This window comes from Myripristis murdjan, chromosome 11, assembly GCF_902150065.1.
Source record: "Myripristis murdjan chromosome 11, fMyrMur1.1, whole genome shotgun sequence".
NCBI classification, from domain to species: domain Eukaryota; kingdom Metazoa; phylum Chordata; class Actinopteri; order Holocentriformes; family Holocentridae; genus Myripristis; species Myripristis murdjan.
The window spans coordinates 6,313,763-6,339,085 of record NC_043990.1 but is presented as its reverse complement, the minus strand read 5'-3'; the positions used below and the strand labels follow the sequence as shown (position 1 = coordinate 6,339,085).

The 25,323-nt window shown below is 40.0% G+C and overlaps 1 protein-coding gene across 1 annotated transcript in view; it reads left to right on the top strand.

Annotated features, from left to right (window-relative positions):
- The window catches only part of grin2da (glutamate receptor, ionotropic, N-methyl D-aspartate 2D, a), a 150,037-nt gene that overhangs the window by 97,363 nt on the left and 27,351 nt on the right, over window positions 1–25,323 (top strand). Inside the window, 5 exon segments of the mRNA XM_030063907.1 lie at window positions 820–973; window positions 14,740–14,865; window positions 19,668–19,780; window positions 21,646–21,762; window positions 23,842–24,002. Of these exon segments, the coding sequence (XP_029919767.1) occupies window positions 820–973; window positions 14,740–14,865; window positions 19,668–19,780; window positions 21,646–21,762; window positions 23,842–24,002 (671 nt within the window).

Below are 25,323 nucleotides of genomic sequence, written 5' to 3'. Positions count from 1 at the left end.
TTCAGGCCAGTCCAGGTCTCAGAGTGATAAAGTTCTGGTCACAAGCTGTCTCCTCTCACCTCTCCGCTGCCGCCAACACACTAAAGAAGTGATTCCTGCCAAGTGAAATTAGACAGAGCGGTTCATCCCCTCCTGTATTCAACTGCTGACCCCCTGAACCTCATTCACAGTTTCCAGAAAAGCTCAGAGCTGAGTTCACCTGATGAAGCACAAGCAGCCTAAATAGAAAATTTAATTAACACCAAAATATCCGTAACATATCTAAATTACATTCTCAGAACAACATGGGTCAGTCTGGTCGTTTTTTTTTTTTTTTTCATGTTGCACACCTCAACAAAAGCAAAACCTGGAACGCGCTTGACTTTTCATCCAGTTAAATGAAGAATGCTGTGAATTAAAGGATTTTTTTTTCATTTTTTTAAACGCTATTCATGAAGAGTGCCTTGGATCTCTCTTTTCAAAGAGCACCTTCAGTAATGTAATTTTTCTTCCCAGTGCTTCTTTATGCAGCACACTCTTTATGCAGTGCTTTTTAGTGGAGTGCAGAGTTCAGAATTACAATATTTTCCAGTAATTAGACAGTGAGGATACAGTGGAGAGAAAAGAGAGATGACACAGCACAACATGAGCTGGGATGTAAACTCATAACTTCATATTTAAATAAAGACTTTTGTTTTGGTGGGCAAAAATATCCGTCTTGAAACTTTTTACCTGCTTTGTTTTGGGTTTTTTTTTTAGGACTTTGAAACTTGAAAGAGTAGTGAAGCACGACACACACGAGCGTTCACACACACTAACTGCAGGTTTCCAATTTTCCAGGTTGTGTCCAACAGGGCCGACATGGCGATCGGCTCTCTCACCATCAACGAGGAGAGGTCAGAGGTCGTCGAGTTTTCGGTTCCCTTCGTGGAGACCGGCATCAGCGTCATGGTCTCCCGTAGCAACGGCACCGTCTCTCCCTCCGCTTTCCTCGGTGAGTCCACATCTCTGGTTGCATTCAACAAGCCATGCAGTGTGTTACCTGAAGTGACCTGAAGTTACCTGAAGTTTTTCTGAAGCCGTTTAAGAGTGTTTACCAACAGGGACTGAAAATTGCCAAGTAAAGTAAAGTAGCCTGAAGTAGAGTTAAGAAAAATAAAATGAATACATCTAAGCGAAGCTGAACTCAACCACAGTCTTTTCAGTAAATCCAGGGTCAGATGTATTGATGACTTTTTCAAAACCTGAAGAAGATTTAGTGGTAGGTCTGTCAATATCAATCAAATTTTAATGCCTTGCACCTGTGAAAGAGCTTCAAAAAAATCCTAAATTATTATTCCAAGAGCCAATCTATTCCCCAGCAAATGACAAGGGCAGCATTAAGCGTAAAGAATATGCCTGGTAAGTGTAGCTTGGTTGGGAATAAGGTCTATTTATGTTGTTTACTGCAGATATCAACAACGTGACTTAAATGTCTATGTGCTCTGCTCTGTGTTTTTAAACCAACTTACTCGAGTGAATGAAGCAGCAGGACCTCTGGCCGCTTCCTGATTCGCTGCTGTCAAGGGAATTCAGTGCTTTTATTTTCTGCTTTTCTCATCTTAAGGTATTAGCACATGTTAAAAGGGTTATTTCACCGAAACAGTCAAACGTGATGCATCGTGCAATATCACATACATATCGCAAAAGTGTGCACAGTACATCATTGTTGCTGAAGTGGCTGTTGAGGAGCCAGAAATAAACACTTTCAGAGTTAATAAAAGGTTTATTACAGTATATGATAAGGAAGGAGTTTGCATGGCCTAAAGTTCCCTATTAAGGAATAATGCTGAAAAAGGTGTAGTTTCCAAATTATTGGCTTCTCTCCTGTTGGTGCTGCTGTGGAAATGCCTCTGTCCATCTTCATGTGTTTCCATGGTAGCTTATAGTTTAGTGATTCTAAGGACAGTCAAATCCATTCATAACCCATGATAACATTTTAAGATTGCATGCTATCAGCCTGAAAATTGCGTTGTTTTTTTTTCTTGATTTCATCAGAAAATGAATTTTCTGACCTTAGTCTGTAAATGCACAGCAGCATCACTCTCATCCATTTCCATCAGCACCATTGTGTGTGAAGCCATGTCAATATTAACTCGCCAGAGTCTGCCACAAACAGTCAGCTTTGAAGCTGGCAAGGCCAGTGTCCTGTGTGACTAAAAAATCCAGGTCTGCACAAAACATGCTCAGAGTTGAGAAAAGGACATTTAAAAATTTAAAAAAAAAAAAAAAAATCTTTCAAGCTCTGAAAAATACAAGGTTTTCAAGCAATAAAAACATCCTTACAAAATAGTGAATATAGTTTTGTAGCAATTTTAATCAAATCGACGGAATACATAAAACCTCCTAATGAACCAAAGGCCATACTGTACTTAAAATCTTTATTAGGGAGTCATTTATGCCTGAGGTCGTGGCAGAATAGTTTAGAGGAATTATTCATGAAAAATGTTTTTACAGGACCACTGAGAGCGTGCGCCGCAAAGTGTTCTTTCAGAGCAGCAAAGGCCATGACTGCAGATATAAAATCCACCTTTGAACACTCTTCCACTGTTAAATATCACTAGTCTTTGCTGCTCAGTGCATCCCAAGAGATATTAACATCAGCTTCATGATTTCCTGCAATTCCCACTGTCACTGTTACTGCAGAAATCGGTTTCTGTGCCTCTTCTCCGGTGGATTTCTTCCTGTATGACTGGTGAACCTGGCATTAACCATCAATGTTTTAGATCTCTGCAATGTTTTCTGCTATAAGACTCCACTGTAGCTGCTGTAGATATCTGGATGCTGTGATACAACCGCTGTGGAGTGGGTGTTGTAGTGTCTGGAGGATGGCCTTGGGCGTTCAAGACTAAGAAGGCAGAGACTGTGCTTGTTATGTGACAAGTTAAAGGCAGAATGAGTAGAAAAAAAAGAAAAAAACAATGTATAGACTCATACAAAAATAATCCTCTCCACCATCACTTCTAAACCACTAGCAGTGTGTGTTGGTGTGTGTGTCTGCAGAGACCCTGCCTTCTGCCTGGATTTTCTGTTTCGTTGAGCTTGGGACTCTTCTGGGCGTCGGCCTTTCAGCAGGGGGTGTGTAGCTCCCAGCCAATCACAGTGCAGCTCAGTGCCAGATCAATAGCAAGGCATTCAGTGGGAAGCTATGAAAATTGCAGCTTTGAGCAATGGAAAAAATGAAGTGTAGTGAGGCGAAAAGCAGAGTGGACAAAGCTCACTCCACAGTGAGAGTGAATCTGGGGTTGGCTTTCATCCACTGGTGAGCACTGAGGGAGAGGAGGAGGATGAAGAGTGATACTATGCTGGCCTGGGAGCTGTTGGACATGGTGATGGGCCAAATTTGTTTTCCCGGGATGTTGACAGAATGTTTTACATTTTGGGTGGTCATTTCATTGAGTCGCCATCCTAGGAAAAGAAACCCAAGAGCCAAGTTTGAATATTGTGTTTCCTCACACCATACGTTTCTGTTAGTACGCCAGATTTGCGATGACAGAATTCTGTGGAAGGAAAATCTACAGTGGGATGGAGGGGAAGATCAGGTGACAAATTGTCAGTGCCATCGCTGTTGATGGATTGAGCTCAAACAAACAGCCACACAAATACACACCTCTGAGGCCGCTGACACAGTAGAGGATCCTGGGAAATGGTGTTTGCCTTCCTCTTATTGAATAATTAGATGTTGCATTTTTTTCTAATTGTTGAAACTTCTTTCAAATACAAGACAAGCAAATGTTTGTACAAAAACAAAGAAAAATGCTAAAGTGAATTAAAAAAAAAAAGAAATTCTGCCATTTTTTATGTTAAATTTTATGCCTGGTGCCAGTAAGAGAAAGAAGGAGGAGAAAAAGAAGAAAAAGAAGGAGGAAGAAGAAGAAGAAGAAGAAGAAGAAGAAGATGACATAGACATCTGGATGACACAAAATCTGTGTTCGGCCAGTTACCTTGTGGTGAAAAATACACCACAAAAAATACAACGTACAAAGAAATTGACCCAGGAGTGCCACATCCATCTCCAGTAGCTGTTTTTATGGACTGCTGTGTTTTTGGGGTGGATTGTTCTTTCAAATTGAAATTGCAGTCCTCCAATGGGGAGCAGTAATGTTATACATCAGCCCTGATAACTTATATAACCCTGCACAGCATGTTGTGAATGATCCTCAATTATGTAATAGGCCTTCATTCCTCCCATGCTTTTGTTTCCCACTTGAAAAGCTTCCCCAGTTCCACAGTGATGACTTCACATCTCAAAGCAAAGCAGCAAACCCACCAGACTTCCTCCCTGACTTCAGATTTGTGTCTATTTTTTGTCAGCCTATATCTGTTCTCAGTATTCAAATGAGCTCTCACTGGCTCACCGTGTCTTTAGAGCAAAGAAGTTTGCCGTTTTTTTTAATCAAGTATACATCTCAGTCACACCTCCCCACCCCCCTTGCAAGATGACACCATTTAATTTACAAATCTCCTTAGACTAATTCCAGATATTTCCAGGCATGAAGAGATGGAGAGATGAGAGAAGGGAGTAAGAGAGCAGTATGGGGTAAAGAAAGAGAGAGAAAGGTGGAGAGAAGCAGGTAGAGAGAGAAAGACGGGTAAAGAGACAAAGAGAAAGCAGGATAAAGAAGGAGAGTGACAGACAGAAAGAGGAAAAAGGACAAAGAGAAATGGGAAATCTGCATGGAGCAAGATAAAAGAAAGACAGAGAGAAAAAAATGAAAGGCAGTTATAGAAAGGAGGAGAGAGAATCTTCACACGTCCCAATAAAAACCAAACACAAAAGAGAGAGGGAGAGGTTGGGTTAGGGAGGGAGTACGACAGATAGAGAGACAGATAGAGCTGCCTCAGATCTTTTCAGACTTTGTCAGATGTTTTAATCTGAGGAGCGGCTGGTGAAGATGAGGCTGTGTCTATATCCTGCGGGCCAGATGAGACGATAACCCAGAGGAAAATGACTCGTTAGCACTGAGCAGCGGCTCCCACACTATTCAGAGGAGACCGTTTTAGTGAGGCCCGAGCAACCCAGCCTCCAGCCTTCCATCTGCACTGCAAGTCTGCTAATGAGAACAGGCAAAGATGCACTTGTGCGTGCTCTCCCGTATGAGCTGTTGCACTAGCTGTTGACTTGATTTGACTTGTATTTTTGGATGTGTGCCTGACACCTTAAGTTTCTCACACCCTGTCCTTTTCACTGTTGTCTTTGCATGTCTGGTTGCTGGGCTTCATAGCAAAGATACTGACCAGCATCAATAATCCCAAACCAAAGAAACAATGCGCATATGGATAAAATTCCCTCTGTCCTTGTTGTAAAAATGGCTGTGGAGAGAAAAATAATTTTAATGTCAGTGTTGTTGCACTGTTGCAGTAGGAGCAGTAACTTATGCCATCAGCTGTCCTGTAAAGATTGGACCTGGGTATCATGTGATTCAGTTTGATATCAGCACCAAATTTTTTGTTTGTTTGTTTGTTTGTTTGTTTTGTAACGCTTTGGTTCAATCACAGCTTAGAATTTAATGCAGTGTCCTTTTTGACAACCACATATACATATATTTTTCAAATTATCCTATATTATCTTAAAAGAAAGCACATTTGGACTCCCAAGTCAGTGCGCAAATTTCCTCTTCATGTCAACAGTTTAAATGAAGCCATTAGGAAACATGTATTCATTTACTCAAAATGCAATTTTACAGGGAGGAAGAAAATCACGCTTTGGTTTACTCAAAACTACAAGACATTACTTTGACTTTGTAAATTATGTAACAGCCTAAATGTTAAATATTTAGAGCTATGTCAACAATATTTAACATTTCGAAATATTTTTTGTTTCACATGCTCAACGTGAGTCACAACCAGCCACAAAAAAGCTAACTCAAGCTCTCTTCATTTTTTTCCAGAGACGAGTCTGCTCAAAGAGTATACTTACATCCTCCCTTCATAGACATGACCTATTTCCCCCCTGTTCCTTAAGGGATCTATTTCATACTTACACTGCTACAGTAGTACATCTATCCATCTGTCAGAGGAGATTTAGGAGACAATCTGAAACATGTCATGGTTGGATGGAGGTGTGCAGCTCCCAAGGCCGTTTTATCTTAACACTGCCGGGCCACAGGGCTGAAAGTGACTCTACAGCTTTGTCTGCATGTGTGTGTGTGTGTGTGTGTGTGTGTGTGTGTGTGAGTGTGTGTGTGTGTGTGTGTGTGTGTGTGTGTGTGTGTGTGTGTGTGTGTGTGTGTGTGTGTGTGTGTGTGTGTGGATTGTTGGGAAGGAAGGACGTAAACAAGGCCTGAGGGAGGCAAGGAACAAAAGGAAGACATAAGGAAAGATTGAAAGTGAAAGAAGGAATTGAGTGAGAAAGAGGAATTGAAGCCAGCAAGGAGTGAAGACAGTTGTGTCTGATGGATATTTCCTCAGAAAACCTCCCAGCAAGTTGACCTGCACAGGCTATAGACACATTTACACTCCTTTTACACTGCCTTAAAAATACCACTACCTTGCGGGACCTGAGCTCAGTGTAAATGGGTTAACTGACATTTTAGTCTTGCATTGTGAACCCTGCAGCACTCCTGGGTGATTATCAACTTCAGCTCCAATCAGTAAATGGGTCAGTCGCTAATTTGCAATTCAAAGGATAATGCAGGACACGCTCTACATTTTAGGTAGACAATCCAAGCATCAGTGTAATTTTAACTTTAACATATTACACATGTGAATGTATAATATGGTTAATTACCAATAAATCACCACTAGACTAGACTCTGACTTCTCTTCATATTTTCTTTGTAGCAAGATATTCCTGGGGCAGAACACAGTCAGTCTGCCAATGCAAAGTTTTTACACCACAAGCTACAGTTCAGCACCATTCAGAAACAGTTCGGCTTGTGCACTGCTCTCTGTAAGCAGTTCAGCACCACGGACAGTGTCTCAGTTTCTGCACTGCTGTCTATAAGCACTTCAGCACAACGGACAGAGTCTCACATTGTGTAATGCTCTCTGTAAGCAGTTCAGCACCACGGACAGCGTCTCAGCTTCTGCACTGCTGTCTATAAGCACTTCAGCACAATGGACAGCGCCACAGCTTGTGTGCTGCTCTCTGTAAGAGGGTCAGCACCATGGACAGCGTCTCAACTTGAGTATTGCTCTCTGTAAGCAGTTCAGCACCACGGACAGCGTCTCAACTTGTGTACTGCTCTCTGTAAGCTGTTCAGCACCACGGACAGCGTCTCAGCTTGTGCACTGCTGTCTATAAGCATTTCAGCACCATGGACAGCGTCACAGCTTTGTGTGTTGCTCTCTGTAAGAGGGTCAGCACCATGGACAGCGTCTGAGCTTGTGCATTGCTGTCTATAAGCACTTCAGCACCATGGACAGCGTCACAGCTTGTGTGCTGCTCTCTGTTAGAGGGTCAGCACCATGGACAGTGTCTCAGCCTGTGTATTACTCGCTGTATAAAGTTCAGCACCATGGACAGTGTCTCAGCCTGTGTTTTACTCTCTGTAAGCAGTACAGCACCATTGACAGCATCTCAACTTGTGTACTGCTCTCTGTAAGCACCTCAGCACCCTGGACAGCATCTCTAGTCGGTAACTGGGTGAATCGCTAATTTGCACACCAAGCGGTAATGCAGGACATGCTCTTCAGTTTAGGTAGACAATCCAAACATCAGTGTAACTTTAACTTGTAAGTATTTAAGTATTCGTCTGGAGATGGATGCCTCTGAATAGCTTGAGCTAATAATAATAATAATAATAATACTGTCAGATTGATGTTCTCATTTAAAATGAACTCTAATGAATCTGTATTTGTAAAGATATAATACTGCATGTTTTTTGGTGGAGTTACAGGTATGTTTACCATATGTCTTATCTGCACTATATTTGAGGTCCTGTCACATTTCCTGCTGCAGTGTGTCAATCTTGTGTGATTTATCTGTCAGCTCCATTCAGCCAGTCAATGCATGCCCCAGTTGTTGTGCTCGGCAAATAAATGTGATTATATTTATGTTCCCAATGACGTCCGTGATCCCAGGGTGCATGAAACTATACGGCTGCAAGGATTTATGTTCATCCCTCAAGATTTTGAAAATAACATATATCTGAGGAGACCCACATTCTCCTTGTGACAACTTGCAACTCTGTCTCTGCACAGCAAATTTGAAAAGATTTGACTAAAATCTATTGGAGTGATGCTGTATTTGGTTGATTCTCGGTGGTCCTCCTCTGGTTATAAATGCGTAAATATTTCCTGTGACCAAGGGTAGCCAGTCTGTTATGACATGTGGCTCCGCAACATTTATGAAATGTTCATCGTATATGTCCCTATCAAATAAACATTAAAAATGCAAATAAGTAAGTTTAGTTTTCCACTATTCTAGTGTAAAATTTCAGGGGTATGAGGTCTGAACCATTACTGCATTCACAAATTGAAAGTTTGGCCTGAGCTTTGTACCAGAGTAAAGAACATAAGGTCATCAATGTCAGTAGGGTTCTTCAAAAAGGTCACGACTGTGCACAGAAACTCTGAGGAAGATTCAAATAAAAGGCGTTTGCGCTGTTGCACTTACAGTGAAGATCTGCAGTGGAGGTCATGGCAAATCCATCGTCCTCGACCTGTCATTTCAGGGAGAAGATAACAGTAAAATGCTGTTTTTAGAATCCACGTTTCTCATTCCATGTTGGCCTTGTATTTTTATCCCTCTAGCTCCAGAATGCATTAGATGTATTTTGAAATGAATCCAAAGCAGAGTCAACAGCTAGCTTCAACCTTGGTTCATACCTGTTTGAACCTGCAGCTGCTGCACACTGTGGAATGATCTTGTGTGTGTGCGTGTGTGTGTGTGTGTGTGTGTGTGTGTGTGTGTGTGTGTGTGGGTGACAGAGAGAGAGAGAGAGAGAGAGAGAGAGAGAGAGAGAGAGAGAGAGAGAGGTATGTTTGAGTGTGTGATGTATGTTAAGAGAAAGAGGAAGGGGAGAAAAAAGGCAGACTGTTGGTGCTTGCACTCGAGTATTTCAGTGCATTTGTGTGTGTTTGCATGGAAGTGTTTACTGTACTCTGTGTGTGTGTGTGTGTGTGTGTGTGTGTGTGTGTAAGAGAGAGAGAGCGTGAGGGCAAGAGAAAGAAATCGGACAAACATGAAAAGCGAGGGAGATATTTGCTTTTTTTTTTAAACAAAATCAAATCATCAAAACATTGTATAATACATTTTTGAAAAAAATGTTTAAAATAGCAGCAGGCTACGGCAGCTCAGTCCATCCCCTGACACCTTAATACACACACTAAAGAAGAAGAGTGCTTGAGCTGGGCAGGCAGACAGAAGGCCTTGTTAGAGCCACAGAGACCCAGACAGACTGGAGAGGTAGAAAGCGAGGCAGGACACAAACTGTGAACCTGGATGATAACAAACACTTAAACTGTCAAGGGACCCGGCGAAAATTGAGCGAGTGAACAGATGTGAGTGTGTGTCTATGTATTTGTGTGTGTATTTGTGAGGTTGTATGTGTGTGTGTGTATGTGTCTGTGTAGTGTGGGTGGGGGGGTAAAGCAGTAGCCAGAGGCAAGCTGGGTCACGGTGTCTCGGCTACAGCAGCAAGGCTGTCACTCATATTGGCAATACAGAGGTAGAGGTCTGTGCAAACAAAACCTTCACACCAGACCACCAAAAGCAAAATGGGTCTGGAGAATTTCTCTAAACGCAGTGAATTCAGCAGTGGTCAATTTACAAATAATACATCTATCCAGTAAGTCAGTGGTAGAATAACTAAAAAAAAAAAAAGATTTGACGCAATTTCCATGTTCAGTTTTTACAGTACATGCATGCAAATGTTGCAGTCTGACGGAAACATCTTTTACTCTCCTCAAACTACTAAAACGGAAATTGATTGTGCATAGGATCAGCTTTGTACAGTGGGCCACATTACAGAATAAAAGCCTAACATATCATCCTATCAGTATCATCATTAAATTCTAAATCCAACTTGGTTTTCTTATTCAACTTTCACTTCTGCCTTATTTTCCTGTCGTGAAATCCACTCTGTGCTATGCTGAGGCTCAGGACTCACTGCAGGACACAGAAAATACAGTCACAGTTTCTTTGGATTGTCTCCTAGAGCTATCCAACAGAGTATCAATTGATGTAGAAATTAAACATCAACAAGAGCCCAGGAGAAAATCAATGAGCTATTAATTAGATTCCAACAACATATTGGCATATCTATTGATATTCTTTGTATGTGTTTGCCGAATTTGACATGATTATGATTATTATGAAACCCACCAGAGTTCTGGGCAAGATGCACCCACAGGGAGAGGGCTGTTTTTGCAAACTGGCAACAAGCCAATAAATTTTATGACCAATCACTACACAGGTGTGCCTACCTTAACCCCAGAATTCTGGTGGGATTCATTATAATAACCCTTTACAGACATGTTGAAATGTAATGTATGGCATATTTATATTCCAGTGAGATCTTGTTGAAGTTTAACATACTGTATATCAGTTGACATTCTGTTGAATATATATAGAATATATTTAAATCAAGTGTTACTGAAAATACTAAATGATCTCGACAACACATTTCATCTGCCTTAAATTAACGTTTTCAGTGTTTTTATTCTTGTCTCTAAGTGCTCACACCAGATAGTTAGGCTTGTTTCCCCCCTATTGTTTTATCTTCTTTTCCCCAATACTCCATCAAAAGGCATTTTGTCGCCTGGCAGGTAATCACTGTATGAATTTGTTCTTGCATGATTACAGAGAGGGTAGAAAACAAATAAATGACAGATTATCCTGCTGACATGATATGTCACTGATGTCAGTCATGAGTCAACAACAGTGGACAGCCAGACTCGACTCTACCTCACTGTCAACTCTGCCTCAGTGGCTCTCCACGGGGCTGCTCAGTGCCATGCAGATATCAGACCGTCAGCATTAGACATCCATCCATGCATCCATTTTCCATACCCACTCATTCTTAATCAGGGCTATAGCCTCTCCCAGCATGAACTGGGCTGAAGCCATGGAAACACCCTGGACAAGTCAACATCAAACTTTTGATTTGATTTTTTGGGTGCAGATCAGTCTATGAATCATTTAAAGTGATTAAGTCTGAATTTCTAAACCTTTTACACTGTTTGCCAGCCAGTGGTGCTGATAATGGATAGAAGAGTGAAGAGCAGGATGGAGTGGCATGATGGCAGTGTAGCTAGACTGATTTGTTTATTTTGACAGTTTGAGACATGTTGAACTAAAATCCAGAACCAATGATTCTGTGTAAAAACATATTGCAGGCCCTTATTAGGAAACGATTTGGAAATACAACAAAAGATTACTGTTCTTGCTCTTTGCCAACTTAATGTGGACTGTTAGAGCCCAAAGCATTTGAAGAATTTGTTCCAAAATTAAATATTTGAATAAAGCGATGTTTATTCATAAAATGATGAAAAACACTAAATTCAAACACATTATGGGATGTTTCAATGGAGATTGGGAAAGCTCTGTTGACAAATTGTGATTTCTGCAGGCCGGACCCTCTGCAGTGCAGAAATCTCAGACCTATCATTCACACTCTGCAGGTGGCAGTAGCTTCGAGGTTAGAGAAGCAGGCTCATGGGCAGAAGGTCGTCCAAAGATGGATCCATCTGGCCCGATGGGTGAAGAAAGTGAATTAGTAATGCTTCCCCCTCCATTAGCAACTACTGTTAAGGTGCCCTTTAGCAAGGCTCTCAACCTCCATCTGCTCAGCGGCCAACAGGAGCAGACTGGTCATACTGGGCAGCTCCCAAGTGTGAATTTTAAAGCAAGGCGTTGTGGAAAAACAGTATGTGTGCCCAGGCGACTTTCTTTAGGAAAATATAGGCTGAAAAATTGGTATGACAGTCGTCAAAATGTATATATTGTATGCTGGAAAAAAAAAAAAATCTTTAATTTTACTGCTTTAGAGTGACAAAACCAGGCACCAAGACTCGCTGAGAGAGTGCCTGCATAATAAAACTTTAAAGCTCCTCAGATCTTTACTCAAGGCTGACAGCGCCTTCAAAACACTGCACAATCGCTTCACACACCTCATCCGCCAAAGTAACTCACTGGAGAACACCAAAAAAATGTTAATAAATCAAATGCAGCCCCCAGTGTTTGCAATGCACCTTGCAATTATTTACAATCCTCCTCTGACAAGGTAATTTAAACTGAACCACAGGAATATAAAGCATGTAAATGGCTTCAGTCCAACACAGTTTTTCTAGTGTGCCACAAAATTATGAACTAACTCCATTTGTTGAGACAATTCAAACTCAGCATTAAATATGTATGTAAATAAATCCCATATAATACAATTCCCAGTACTTCCAAGAAGACATGATTTTCAACAAACATCATCCATAAGGGCAATCAAGCTTTAACCATGGTGATAATAATAAATATTTAAATGCATGAAATACAAAAACAAAACAAAACAAAACATTACATGGATGTTTAATATTTATTATGGAATACAGACAAGCTAAGATGATGCTTAAGGGAGCAAAAGGTTGTTACAGGTTTGATCCCACCAATAGTAAGACATATTGATATCCATAAACTTATCCATAAACAGTAACAGCATGATGGTGCATAAAATAAAACTTTACACAACTGTGACAGAGCCTCACTTTTTGATTTTTTTTTCTTTTTTCTTTTTTTTTTCAAATTTTTGCTTGACATTTTCTACCTGTAAAAAATTATTAAAAAATCACTTGGTCAGCGATCAATCTCACCAATCACAAATCAAGTTTGGACTTTGGCTTAGACTGGCAAGCATGGCAAGTGCTTTTCACTTTGTACCACTGACAGAAAACACTTTATGGTGATGTTGAAGTAATGTGTGCTGATTTCTGGAGGGTAGCCCATTACATATCCATAAGCTTCAACCACAGATGAAGTCAGCATGATGTCACCTGTCGTCTCACTGGCCGTTTTGAAGCCAGGAGTTTATGTTTCTGAGTTGCCACCATGTTGTCAGTTTTTTGGAGCCGCACGAGCATGATGATGGCAAAAGGCGGAGCGATGCATAGGCAAACACAATCAGAAACAGCAGCAAGCAAAGCCCTTTGTGACTGAAAACCAGAAACTAAAAAACATGCATCTGAACTTGAATTTTCAGTTTTGGATGCTAGTTCATAACATCTACAGTTCAAAATCATCCTTCATGTTGCCTGAGCTGCACATGCACTGAGGTTACTGATGCCAATAGACAGGAATATATCAATTTTGGGTTACAGAGGTAGTTTTTGGATTGCAATAACAGTTGCAAATCTTTCTGTAAAATGAAGGTCCAACTTTCAGAGTTGCAGGGCCAAAAGTCCTCTGTTTATGTATAACTCCACAATAACACCACTTGCTGCCTTGTTATGAGTTACTCTGGATGGGAGCATCATTTCGAAACCTCAAATGTAAATAGTCCCTGTTTTTCTTTGGTAAGTTTATACAAAGTCGAGTTTGATTTTCTCCTGCTGGATGCAACACGGAGAGAGGAAGGTGTTGATGAGCCGACCCGCCCTCAGCTCGTCTCTCTGGTAATGTTTGATTAGCGTTACAGCTGCTGCTGCTGTTGTTGTCGGTGTCAACAACAAATCCCCCACTAATTTCCAAATCTCAGAAGTATTTGCTCGTTTCCTCAGACAGTGTTAGATTCTCACCCATTTTTTAAGACAGGGGGGATAAAGAGAGATAATTTCCTCCTCCGTTTTTGGCCTCATGCTATTTTCAGTGCACAAAACATTTGCCTCCATGCAGCATTGGAATGTCAGCTTTTATTTGAAGGTAGTAATACTGAATTTTGGTTTAAATTCATAGTAAAACAAGTGTCTTTTTTTGCTAACTTTTCTTTTTTTTTTCTTTTTTTTTTTTTTTTACAAAACAAAAAACTGTAAATCCCAGTGAATGGAGACATCATGGCATACCAATAGGTGAAAGTCCAGACAATGCTACTATTAGATTTTTTAATAAAACTGCCTTTCTCCCCCAATGAACATCCCATTTTTTTGACATTCAATCCCATCCGTGTATCATGTTTCAGACAGAAAAATGTCAAAGTGTGAAAGTTGCACCCGAAACCTGCTTAATTGTTACTCTGAGGATTTTAGAACATTCCAGAAATATCTATTTCACATTTCTTAGTCAAAATCGTTAGAAAGATCTGTCACAAAATCTTGTCTTGACTGAGTCAGAGCCTAACGTTCTCAATACGCTGTGCCATCCGCTGGAGAATAGCACTATTTTGGTCCACATTGTTATAATTTACACTCTAAAGACTCACTCCTCATCTCCCTGATAAAATCTTGCAATATAAAAGCTAAACTTCTAAATTCAATTAAAAATATGTCTTATATTATGGTCCCCCCCATGTGCCAGAACAACTTCTGCTGGATTTTTTTTTTTTTTTTTTTTTTTTTTTCACCACAAGTCACACATACTTTAGGCATTTGCACACATAATAAACAGAAGTTTAGACTATATATGGTCCTGTGACTTTGGACACCAGGTGGAGTATTTGGCAAATTTGAAAATATCACATATGGACACAAATATTACAAATTTGCCATTATCAGATATCAATTTAAGCTGAAGTTACCTTTGATGCTTTTGAGGTGAAGCAGCAAATTTCTGAAGCTTGTATCTAATATTTGCATGAATGTGTGTGTGTGTGTGTGTGTGTGTGTGTGTGTCTGTGTGTGTGTGTGTTTTTGCAGAGCCCTACAGCCCAGCGGTGTGGGTGATGATGTTCGTGATGTGCCTGTCGGTGGTGGCTGTCACCGTCTTCATCTTTGAGTTCTTCAGCCCCGTGGGATACAACCGCAGCCTGCAGAGCGCCAAGAGTAAGACCGAGTCACTTCAGCATTGGCACGCCAATCAACCCACCGCCACTGCTCATTTCACGACATTATTACCAACTTGTCACTCCGTCAGTTATGTAAGCAGGGGGGCTGATTTGCGGAGGGTGTTTGCTCAAATTATTATGCAGAGCGTACCGCTTTTGGACTGTACATGTTAAGGGGGGGATATGAGTCAAAACAACCGATCTGCACCCACAATCCGCTTTATTTAATTTACATGAAGCACAGATTGACGGTGTGGTGGTGGTTCATTTTGACATTTTTACAGAACTTGTCAGTCCATCTGTCAACTCCATCTGAGTTTATTCTCAGTGTTTACTGACTGTGTCTATGTGCTGGTGCATTAATTTGAAATTATTATTTTGAACTACACTGTTTTTAAATAAAGCAACCAGGCCTGGAATTTCATCATTTTAAGGGCAAGGTCACTTGGCCTTTGGTGATGTCAGTTTTATTTTGAGGGCACAAAGGCCAAATGCCAGGGCAGCAAGGCCATTGAATAAAACAATGATTTGTGTGACAGAAGGGAATATTATTAGATATCGCTGTAAATGTGTGCAGGAATCCCCCCCCTCCCCATTGCAAGTGCTAGGTTAATGCAAAATATCAAAATTATGTGCAATAATCCAGCATGATTGCACACCACGTTACCCATGATATTGCCCAATACGAATTTAGAATCTCAACAAAAGACTGTGTAAAAATCGTGCCGACAGGAACGAGGAGAAAACAGCAAAATAAGTGGAGAAAAATATGGTGTTACACATTCATTAGGTATCATAATGTTTGTCAGTGCTGCAGATGTTTTATTCATCTTCCTAAACACTCAACACTCAACTCTCTTTATGCCACTCCCCTTTTCTATTACACTGCAGGAAGGTCATATAGTCTCATTTTAGAGTTAAAACCTTGTTTTACCTCTAAAATGTTTTCAAACAAACAGGAGTTACAGGAGTTATCTGGGATCTGTCAGTGGGATTATTTCATCTCACTGACATTTTTTTTTTTTTTTTACCTTGATTCAAAAAAAAAAAAAAAAAAAAGATTTTAACACCAAATATGGGACTAAATGGTTTGTCATGATGGAGACTTTTTGCAGTGCATTTCTTCTTTTCCCTTGTTCAAGTTGCTATCCTTCGAAAATCATCGGAATTTGATGACTCAAGGCTCAGCATTATTATTATTATTTTTTTTTTTTTTTTAAATCAGCCTTAGTCTTGAATAACTCAATAAATGCTCCTGTCCACTTCTGCTCTGCCTGTCCTTCACTCCATCCACTGCAGAGTTTGATTTTTTTTTTCAGCAAAAAGAAGTTTGCTGTGAACCTTGGTCTTGAATAACTCAAAAGATCCTTCTGTCCCTTCTATTTCTGTCCCTGCCTCCATCTCCACTTGTATACCATTTGATAATTCTTTTACCCATCAATCCTCCAACCCATATGATCACATAACTTGTTTGTTCCTACCCTCTAAAGGCTCATTTATGCTCCCTTTACGCATGAAAACACATATCTCTATTTCAAACGATGTAACCGTCAGTGCCCACATACTTTCATACATCCTTTATGCTTTAATGGATGTTCAGCAGTAAATCCACAAGGGGGCAGCTCAGAGTCAAAAGTTTCTGACAACAACAAACATGGTGACGACGGAGAATTTTTTACCTAATCTCACTTGAACTCCACTGCTACACTGACCACACAGTTTACAGTGGTACTGCTCCGTTTCATCCATAGCTGTATGCTTTCTGAAAACGTGTGCAAATACAGATGAAATTAATACAGAGTATGAACAGAAGGCTCCGCTCCGTCTGTATCTGTATCCAGATTTAATTTTCAGCATAAATGAGCCTTAATACAACTCAGAGGAGCTAAATTAGGAAAGCAGAAGATATGAGACAAGTTGCAGCTGAAATGAACCAAACTGCTGCCTGTCAGCACCCATGCACTTAACTTGAAAACATAACTATAGGTTGGAATAGGCTGCTTGTACAAACGACCAGTTGCGTGGTCTTTTGGGGGGACGACAGTTTCCTTTCTTCCGTAGAGAAACCACATTTTGACTCGATCCAATAGATTCTTCGATCCCTTATATTCTCTCTTTCCCTCCATGCCTCTGTCCTTCCATCGGACAATCTGTTCCTTCACAGTTTGATGACTCTCTGTCGGACAAAAAAGAAGTGTGCCTCCACCTTTCATCTTGAATGACTCCTACACTCTCTCTCACCCTCCTCCTCTCCCTCCATCTCCCCATCTGCACCTTCAGAGTTTAATGACTCTTGGTTCAGCAAAAGAAAATGTGCTGCCAGCTTTATGCTCCAATAACCCAATAGATCTTTATTTCGCTCCCTCCTTCTCTCTATATCCTCTCTTTAACGCTACGCAATTTTTAGTTTACCAAAGCGAAGTTTGCCGTGGGCCATAGCCTCCAATGACTGGATCATTTCTTCTCTCCCCTTTTCCTCGAATCATTTGCACTAAAGTTCATGCAGGCTATATACTCTAGAGCCTGTCAAAGTGTTAAGTCTTAACACTTTCCATCTCTCCCTCCACCTCATCTGTCTTTTCAGAGTCACTTGTTTTAGAATTAACCACAGTGGATGCTGGTCTTGAACATCCCATTAAAGCAGCGGTCCCCGACCCAGTTTTCAAGAGCCTCCTGTGCTGCAAGTTTTCTCGTTCCAGCTCTACTCAAGTACACCTGATCCAATTAAGGGCCACACACTTTCATGCACACATTGTTCAGTTAGTTCTGTTTCAACCAATCAGCAGAAAGTCCTTAATTGGATCGGGTTTGCAAGAGTAGAGCTTGAACAAAAACTTGCAGTACAGGGGGTTACTGAGGATTCGATTGGCGACCGTTGCATTAAAAGAAACACACCGAGTTTTAGGGAAATGGCCTCACTGTTCTTCGTCACTGTTACGTGATGAGACTGCAGACACCAAAATCATCCATTTGTCCCTGGTAGATCACTGTGGTGCTCCATATTAATGAATGGGCCAGACTGAAAATGACGTATTTGCATGAAGCAGTGGCTGCTGACTCATTTTTGTCACTTCTTGGCGTATCAACAAGTCGCAGCCATTGTCAGGGAAGGTTTCCTTGTAAGTAAGTAAGTAAGTTACACTTTATTAATCCCACAAGGGGAAATTGCAGCATTACTCCTATTAAAGTAATATAATAGCATCATCTACTTAGGAAAATGATGCCCACAAGTATTTTAGTGTTACTACCACAGAATTTGAACTGGAGTGGAACAGACTTTTCTCTTGAAATCAACACAGATGATAATACAGCGGTCGTCTGATAATCTGGTAATCTGGCTGTCCAAGTGTCCTTGAGCAAGACACTGAGCCTCAAACTGCTCCTGATGGGCAGCTTGGAACTTTGCATGGTGGCCTCTGCCATCAGTGTGTGAATGTGTGTGTGAATGGAGGAATTGTGAAGCAAACATTATAAAGCACTGTGAGTGGTCAGTAGGCTAGAAAAGCTGTGCTGTTTTCCATTTCACTTTGAACTGTCTATAATATTGTAAGAAGAATATTTCACTTGACCTTTGCACTAACTTCCACATTCCAGCTGTAGGTAACTATTAACGTTTATTTCAATCCAATATCACGCCAAAGTGTGTAATAATCTGTCACTCTCTTTATACTATACTGCTTTTTCAACCGTCTTATTTTTCACACCCCGGTGACACAAAACGTGGCACTAACGCACTTTCAAGAGTGTGTGTTTTCAAGAGAGTGTGACACATTTTACTGCTCTATATGTGCGCTGTCACTGCTTCCACTAACCACAGTCGTCATTTTGTCCTGAACTAGCCAAATGACTGCAGCAAACAATGTCTGTCCTGCTCCATTCAAGTTCTGTGGTTACCACAAATACAAGCCCTTTTCAAGGCCTGGTGCAATTTGATTATTGTTATCACACTGTGGAGGAAACCAGGTCAGCTGAGTCAGCGATTTCTTTTAAGTCCTTTCATAAAACATACTTTCATCGGAGAGGCTTTCCTGATTTTACTCTAGTTTTAATTTTCTTTAAACCGTCTTTTATTGTGTTTTATTGGTTTTTATACCCCAAACCCTTATGAGTTTATGACTGTTTTATTTATGACTTGTTTTATTTTATTTTATTTTATTTTTTTGCTGCCTCTGTGAAATGCATTGTAATGCTGATTTTTAAAAGTGCTCCATAAATAAAGAATATTCTAAGAATATTTCACCCACAAATTCAAAATAGTGTTCAGGCTGTTTTTGTATTAAACCAACCAACATGCGCAAGCAACACTCAGGAAATTTATTTTTACCCGATTTTATGCCAACAAAAGAATCAAGAAGTTTTTTTTTGTTTGTTTGTTTGTTTTTTCTGAAAAAAAAAAAAAAAAAAACTAAATTAAATTTGAAAAACTAACCTGTTAGGTTGCTAGTTCCTTCAGTAATCTGAGTACTCTAACACGTTTCTCTGTAACGTGTCACCCTTTCACTGGTGGTAACAAGTGCGACTTAATCAATATAATTCAACCTCAATATTTAATATTCAGAGTTTAATTCCCTGTTCAACATTTCAACATTTAATTATCATTTAATTATCAGTACATTTCATTAAAAATCAAACCAGCTGTTGTAATGGATGATTCTGGTGTCTGTTTTCTCATCACTTAACAAGTCTAAACTCTTTCTCTTGTTTTGTTGCTCTGTCATTATTCCTCTCTCTCTCTCTCTCTCTCTCTCTCTCTCTCTCACTTACTCGCTCGCTTGCTCTCTCTCTCTATCTCCCTCTCAGAGTCTGGTGGCTCTAAGTTTACCATAGGGAAGTCCATCTGGCTGCTGTGGGCGCTGGTCTTCAACAACTCTGTGCCTGTGGAAAATCCTAGAGGAACCACCAGCAAGATCATGGTACTTTATTTACTGACTGATTACTGATTAACTGATTAACTGATTATTTTATTTATGACATGGCATAGTGTCACGTAGCACTGCAATAAATACTGTGTGTACCTGTTCAGGAGATACTTAGTTTGGAGTGATAATTGTTACAGGAAAATGACCTAGAAATCTGTTATGCTGTATTGCTATGATAGACCAGCTGGCTTATATAAGTCATTTTCATAAAGACTTCAGCGCTGTTTGCTCATTTGTTTCACATGAGTGACCACAGTGATCTTTATACATGCTGTCTGTTCTCTGCCATCATGACATGAAAAGAAAAAAAAAAAAAAAATCAGTCAAAGGCCTGCCCCCTCTGTTGTTTCAGGTTAAACAGCCTCAGGAGGTGAAATACTGAGTGTCTTTCTTTTTTTTTTTGTCTTTGTGCCTGAGTGCTTTTCAGCCTAACCCCAATCATCTCAAGTGCTCATTAGCTGCTCAATTGGTTTTACAAAAGGGGGTCAGGAGAGAGGAATAGAGGTTTTCTTGTTCTCTTTTCCTGCAATTTTCTGGGTTTTAGTTTAGCTAAAGGTTTATGTGGCCCTTCAGGTAGTGCAGGTTTCATGACTCAATTCCCCATAATCAGGAATAAATCCACCAAACTACATACAGGCAGAGTTGAAGTGAAGAGACAGCTAGTTCCCATGTTGCTGCAAAGCTTTTTTTTTTTTTTTTTTTTTTGTGCTTTTTTTTTTGAAGATTGCAAGGCTTTCGTCAGACAGCAGCATCATTTTGATTCTGATCCATGTTCATATCTATAACATTTGTCAGCTGATAAAACATCATGTCAGAGAAGACACAGCAAATCAGAAGCAACAAAAGGATTACATGTTAAAGTCTCATCTAAATCTGCAAAAAGTGCTGAGGAAGGTATTTTCTATCTGACAACCATTCATTAATTAATCTATTTATTTCCACGCCTGCTTATTCCTACTCGAGGGCCATTTCCAGCATGCTCTAGGCAGTGAAGTGAAAGATTTTTACAGGTTTCCTAATGGTTTCACAAGGGCCAAAGAGTCATGAGGGAGGCATTGTGCAAAGACTGCAGACTTTTAGTCTCATTTACAAAGAAGTTTATGCATGTTAAACTTTGGCGCAAGCTAAGTGAGCACTTTTCTTGCCGAGCACCACTTGCCTTCATCTGCAATTGCAAGTGCAAATTTAGCGCTTAGGACTAATCCACCAAGGCTGGCACGCTCTAGCCCTGCAGCCTCCTTATAATTGGAGCATTTTCTGAATGGATCTTCGATTCTTGGATGGAAAGGCCATTTCTTTTTCTGTTTGACTTGCTGTCAATGATGCCTGCATCTTGCAGCAATAACGGCAACAGAGCGGCCAAATGTCTTTGCCTGAAGTCTTTACACCACCAGAATTTTATTTGCACCGCAGTAATTTGGGTGAGCTGGTGCTGTTAAGTGTCAACAAATTGGGTGTAATCTTTCATATGCATGGTCTCAAATACAAATGAAGGTTATGTGGGCAAAATAAAAGATTTACATGCAAATTTTATTTTTATGATCGTAACAGATGGAACAAGGCTTTATTTCTTCACCAGCTGTGCTATTAGGCTGTAATCAATAAATAATCACCAGAGTATCACTTTATCATCATTGATAAACTTCCAAGTAAGAAAAAGACCAAAGCCTGTGGTTGCAGTGATGTTTCTCTGCTGTGAGAGACAGGTACACGTCTAGCCTCTAAGCAAGAGAGCGCTTTAGCTGATATTTAGCCGTGAAGCGCCTTGAACTGAAAACAGCCTTACTGCACTCTCAAAATACCTCCAAGTCTCTCGGCGCTGCAGCCCTCACAGATCTGTTTCCACGCTGCTCTTTCAGGTGCTGGTGTGGGCCTTCTTTGCTGTCATCTTCCTGGCTTCCTACACTGCCAACCTGGCTGCCTTCATGATCCAGGAGGAGTACATTGACACCGTCTCAGGGCTGTCAGACAAGAAGGTACAGAGAGGGAGGGGTGAGAGCAGAAAGCAAAGATGGATGGATGGATGGATGGATGGATGGAGGAGATGATACATGAACTACAAAAACTCTCCATGTAGTAGTTTCATATATTTCATAATTTTGTCTGGGAACAAATATAAATCTAGGATCAAAAGATGACACTAGTTTAAAAAAAATTCTGGAAGAAATTTGATCTTGCTGGCAGATCTTTTAATTTTTATTTTTATTTAATTTATTTATTTATTTATTTTGCTAATTTATTTATTTTAAAATATTTATTTTACATTGGTTGAAGAAAAACAGGATTTTTAGATTGAATATGAGATTAAATGGCTTGCCTATAGGCTTTTTGGAGTGCTTATTTTCTCCTGTTCCTCTATCTCGCCAACCTTCAGATTAAAGATTTGCTGATTTTTTTTTTTTTTTTTTTTTTTTTTTTTAAAGGGTAGTGTTGATTCTGGCAATCAAGGTTTAGGAAGCATTTTCAAATATTTTAAAAGGGAGACTGCCTCTCTCCTAAAATATTTTAAGCTTTATAGATCAATTTTCTCAAATTTGAATGTATTTCCTGCTATTCTGTCTCTTCTACAAGGTACACATTAATGCATATGACATGTATGACCTTCACAGAAGTGTTACATGTTTTTATTTTGGCCTAACAAAAGCGGGTATCGACAAATCAACCAAGCCAAGACAATCGAAGACAGTCCATCTTCCCGCAGAATGCTATTCCAGTGGGAACACCAACTAACACAACACATACAAACACTTTAGTTTCTTTAAAATGGTTTTCTTACAGTTAATCAAAATAATAATAATAAATAAAAAAAATAATTTACCTTTAAAATAAGAATATCCGCTTTTGTTATTTTTAAAGTCACTCTCCTTCATCATTTGTTATCTGTTGTTGGTTCATTAAAAGTGTCCATAAATTAGGATTCCTCTGGATCCTGAAGATGTTTTGTTCACTTTGCATCCAGGATTTTATCTGATAAATGAAAAAAAATGAAGTATGATTACAGGATTTGAAAATAGTGGGTGGGACAAAGTGACATTTTTTGACATGTGGGTAGGGCATGGCTCAGTTCAAGTTTTAATGGGTCTTATTCTCACAGCCAGACTTTTTTTCCAAGGTCAGGCAGAAGCTTTTTATAGTTTGAGGACAGGTTTAAAAAAAAAAAAGGAAAATGCTGTCTGTTGTTATTTTTCAAACCAATCAGAATGGTCAAAGGCGAGCCTAAATGGCATGGAGCATTTCTGTGGAACATTTTGCAGGATCAGTCATCACAAAAAAAAATCTAAGTCTTAGCGTGTAGCTGCTATCTTGCTGTCCAAACCATGGCATTTGTTGTTGGGAGCTGGTTGAAGCAGAAATAATAAACCAGCAGATAAAAGCTGACAGAGCCAGTGGTCTTCAGGTTAGCTGAGGGATGAGTGGAGTGGTCGTCAGCTGGGAGGTCTACCTGGACAGATGGACGGTCAGACAGACTGATGGATTGAAAGATGATCCACAGATGAAGAATGACCAAATTTAAGTCAAAGTTAGGAAATGAGAAATGCACGGCTTTGATATTTTTCAAAGTAAACGAAATGAAAAATGAAACAGAAAGACAATTTAAATCACCACCTCAGGGGTTGTTTTTCTTTCTTTTTTTTTTCAAAACTGATGGACAACTTTGGGATTGCCTGAGTTAATCGAAAAATGTTGCCATTGAAATATACTCCCCCACTGCACTCCTTCTCTCGCTGTCACCCTCTCTTCCTGTCATTTAATTTATCTCTGTGTGCAGTTTCAGCAGAACCCCAGAACTGTGTCCCTGCTGCTCTGACACTCTAAAACCTCATCTGTTTTATCACTTCTTTCCCCTTCACTCTTCACAAAACTGCAGAAAAGAGGCCTTTTCTTTGAAAATGAAGACTTTGAATGTTCATAGCGGCTCATCCTGCAGCAGGGTTCAGCGCTCGGATTACCCCTTCCCTCCCTCTTTGTCTACCTCGCTGCCTTTCTTTTGCTCTGTCACTGCCTGCTATAACTTTAATCTCCACCTACCTTTTTTCTGCTGCGTCTCCCTGCAGTTCCAGCAGCCGACGGAGCAGTACCCGCCGCTGCGTTTCGGCACGGTGCCAAACGGCAGCACCGAGGAGAACATCCGCTCCAACTATCCCAACATGCACCAGTTCATGATACGAAACAACCAGAAGGGCGTGGAGGAAGCCATTGACAACCTGAAGACTGGGTAAGGAGAAAGAGAGAGACAGAGAGAGGGGGAGTGAAAGAGAGAGAGAGGAGAATTACAGGGAAAACGGTGAAGAACCACCAGAATAAAGAAGAAGAGTTAGCTTTAGAAAGATGAGGCTTCAGTGATAGGTGATCTTTCTGTGGTGCAGGTTGGAAGAAAATGACAGGGGGTTTCATTTTATGTTTCGCTGTTTGTTGAGAAGTGTATTTCATGGGGAAATTACTTTTTTATTGCAAAGAAAGTCACAGGAAGATAGAAGTGGAAATTCAGACATTGTAAGAAAACCACAATAGCAGGAACAACAATTGCAGTGGTGCAAAAAAACAAGGACAATGACAATGACAATACAGAATAATTACACTAAGGATAGCAAGAGGGGTGAAACAATGATAATACAAACCATAACAACAATAGTAGCACTTAAACAGTAAGAGAGGGGAGAGGGAAAATAATCAGAGTAAACAGCCTAACAAATTGATGAGTTACAAGAAAGAAAAACAGATAAGAAAACATCAGTGCCCTTTTGTATACAGACTATTGTTATTATATTGGCTGAATCTGACAGTAATTTACAAAAACATGTATCACATTCAAACAACTAATTAACAAGAAGGCCCAGAGAGTGACTATAACTGATTTTAAAAAAGACAGAAATTATGCATTTCAGGACTCCACATCAAAAAGAAGTATGTTTCAGTTCATGTTTGAGGAGAAAAAGAACTATAAATATCATGGGTTATATCTGGATGAACTTTATGAAGGCCACAGCTGCTCTTTCTAAGTCGACCAACAGAGCACTGAGAAGATTCATGGAAAAACTTTTTTTTTAAAAAAACTAAAATTTTAAGAGAAATGGGCTTTTCTACTTGCACTAAATTGGATCAAACTTGTGTATCCCCATTTCTGGTGCATGGTGCTGCTGTCTGGGGATTTAAGACACATCACGCCTGTGAAATGCTACAAAATAGGCCAGTAACATATTCTTGGGGGGACATAAATTTGTACCAACCCAGGCCATTATGGGCGCCACTAAGTGGAAAACCAAGTCTGGCCAATATGGTGAAGTGTGAAGCCTGACAGACACATTTTGTTATACACACAAGGATTTGTCTTGTTAGCAATGCAGGCTGGATGCCAACATAAAACCCAATCAACTAGAGGAAAATGTTTTTGAGTAGGGTTCACTGATATGTGAACTATGTGTGAAATATGTCTTATTACTTATATATATGTCTTATTATTCTTCTTGGATGACTGTGAAAACCATGTGTACATTCAGAGTGTATGTGAAATATATGCAAAATTCAAGAGAAATATT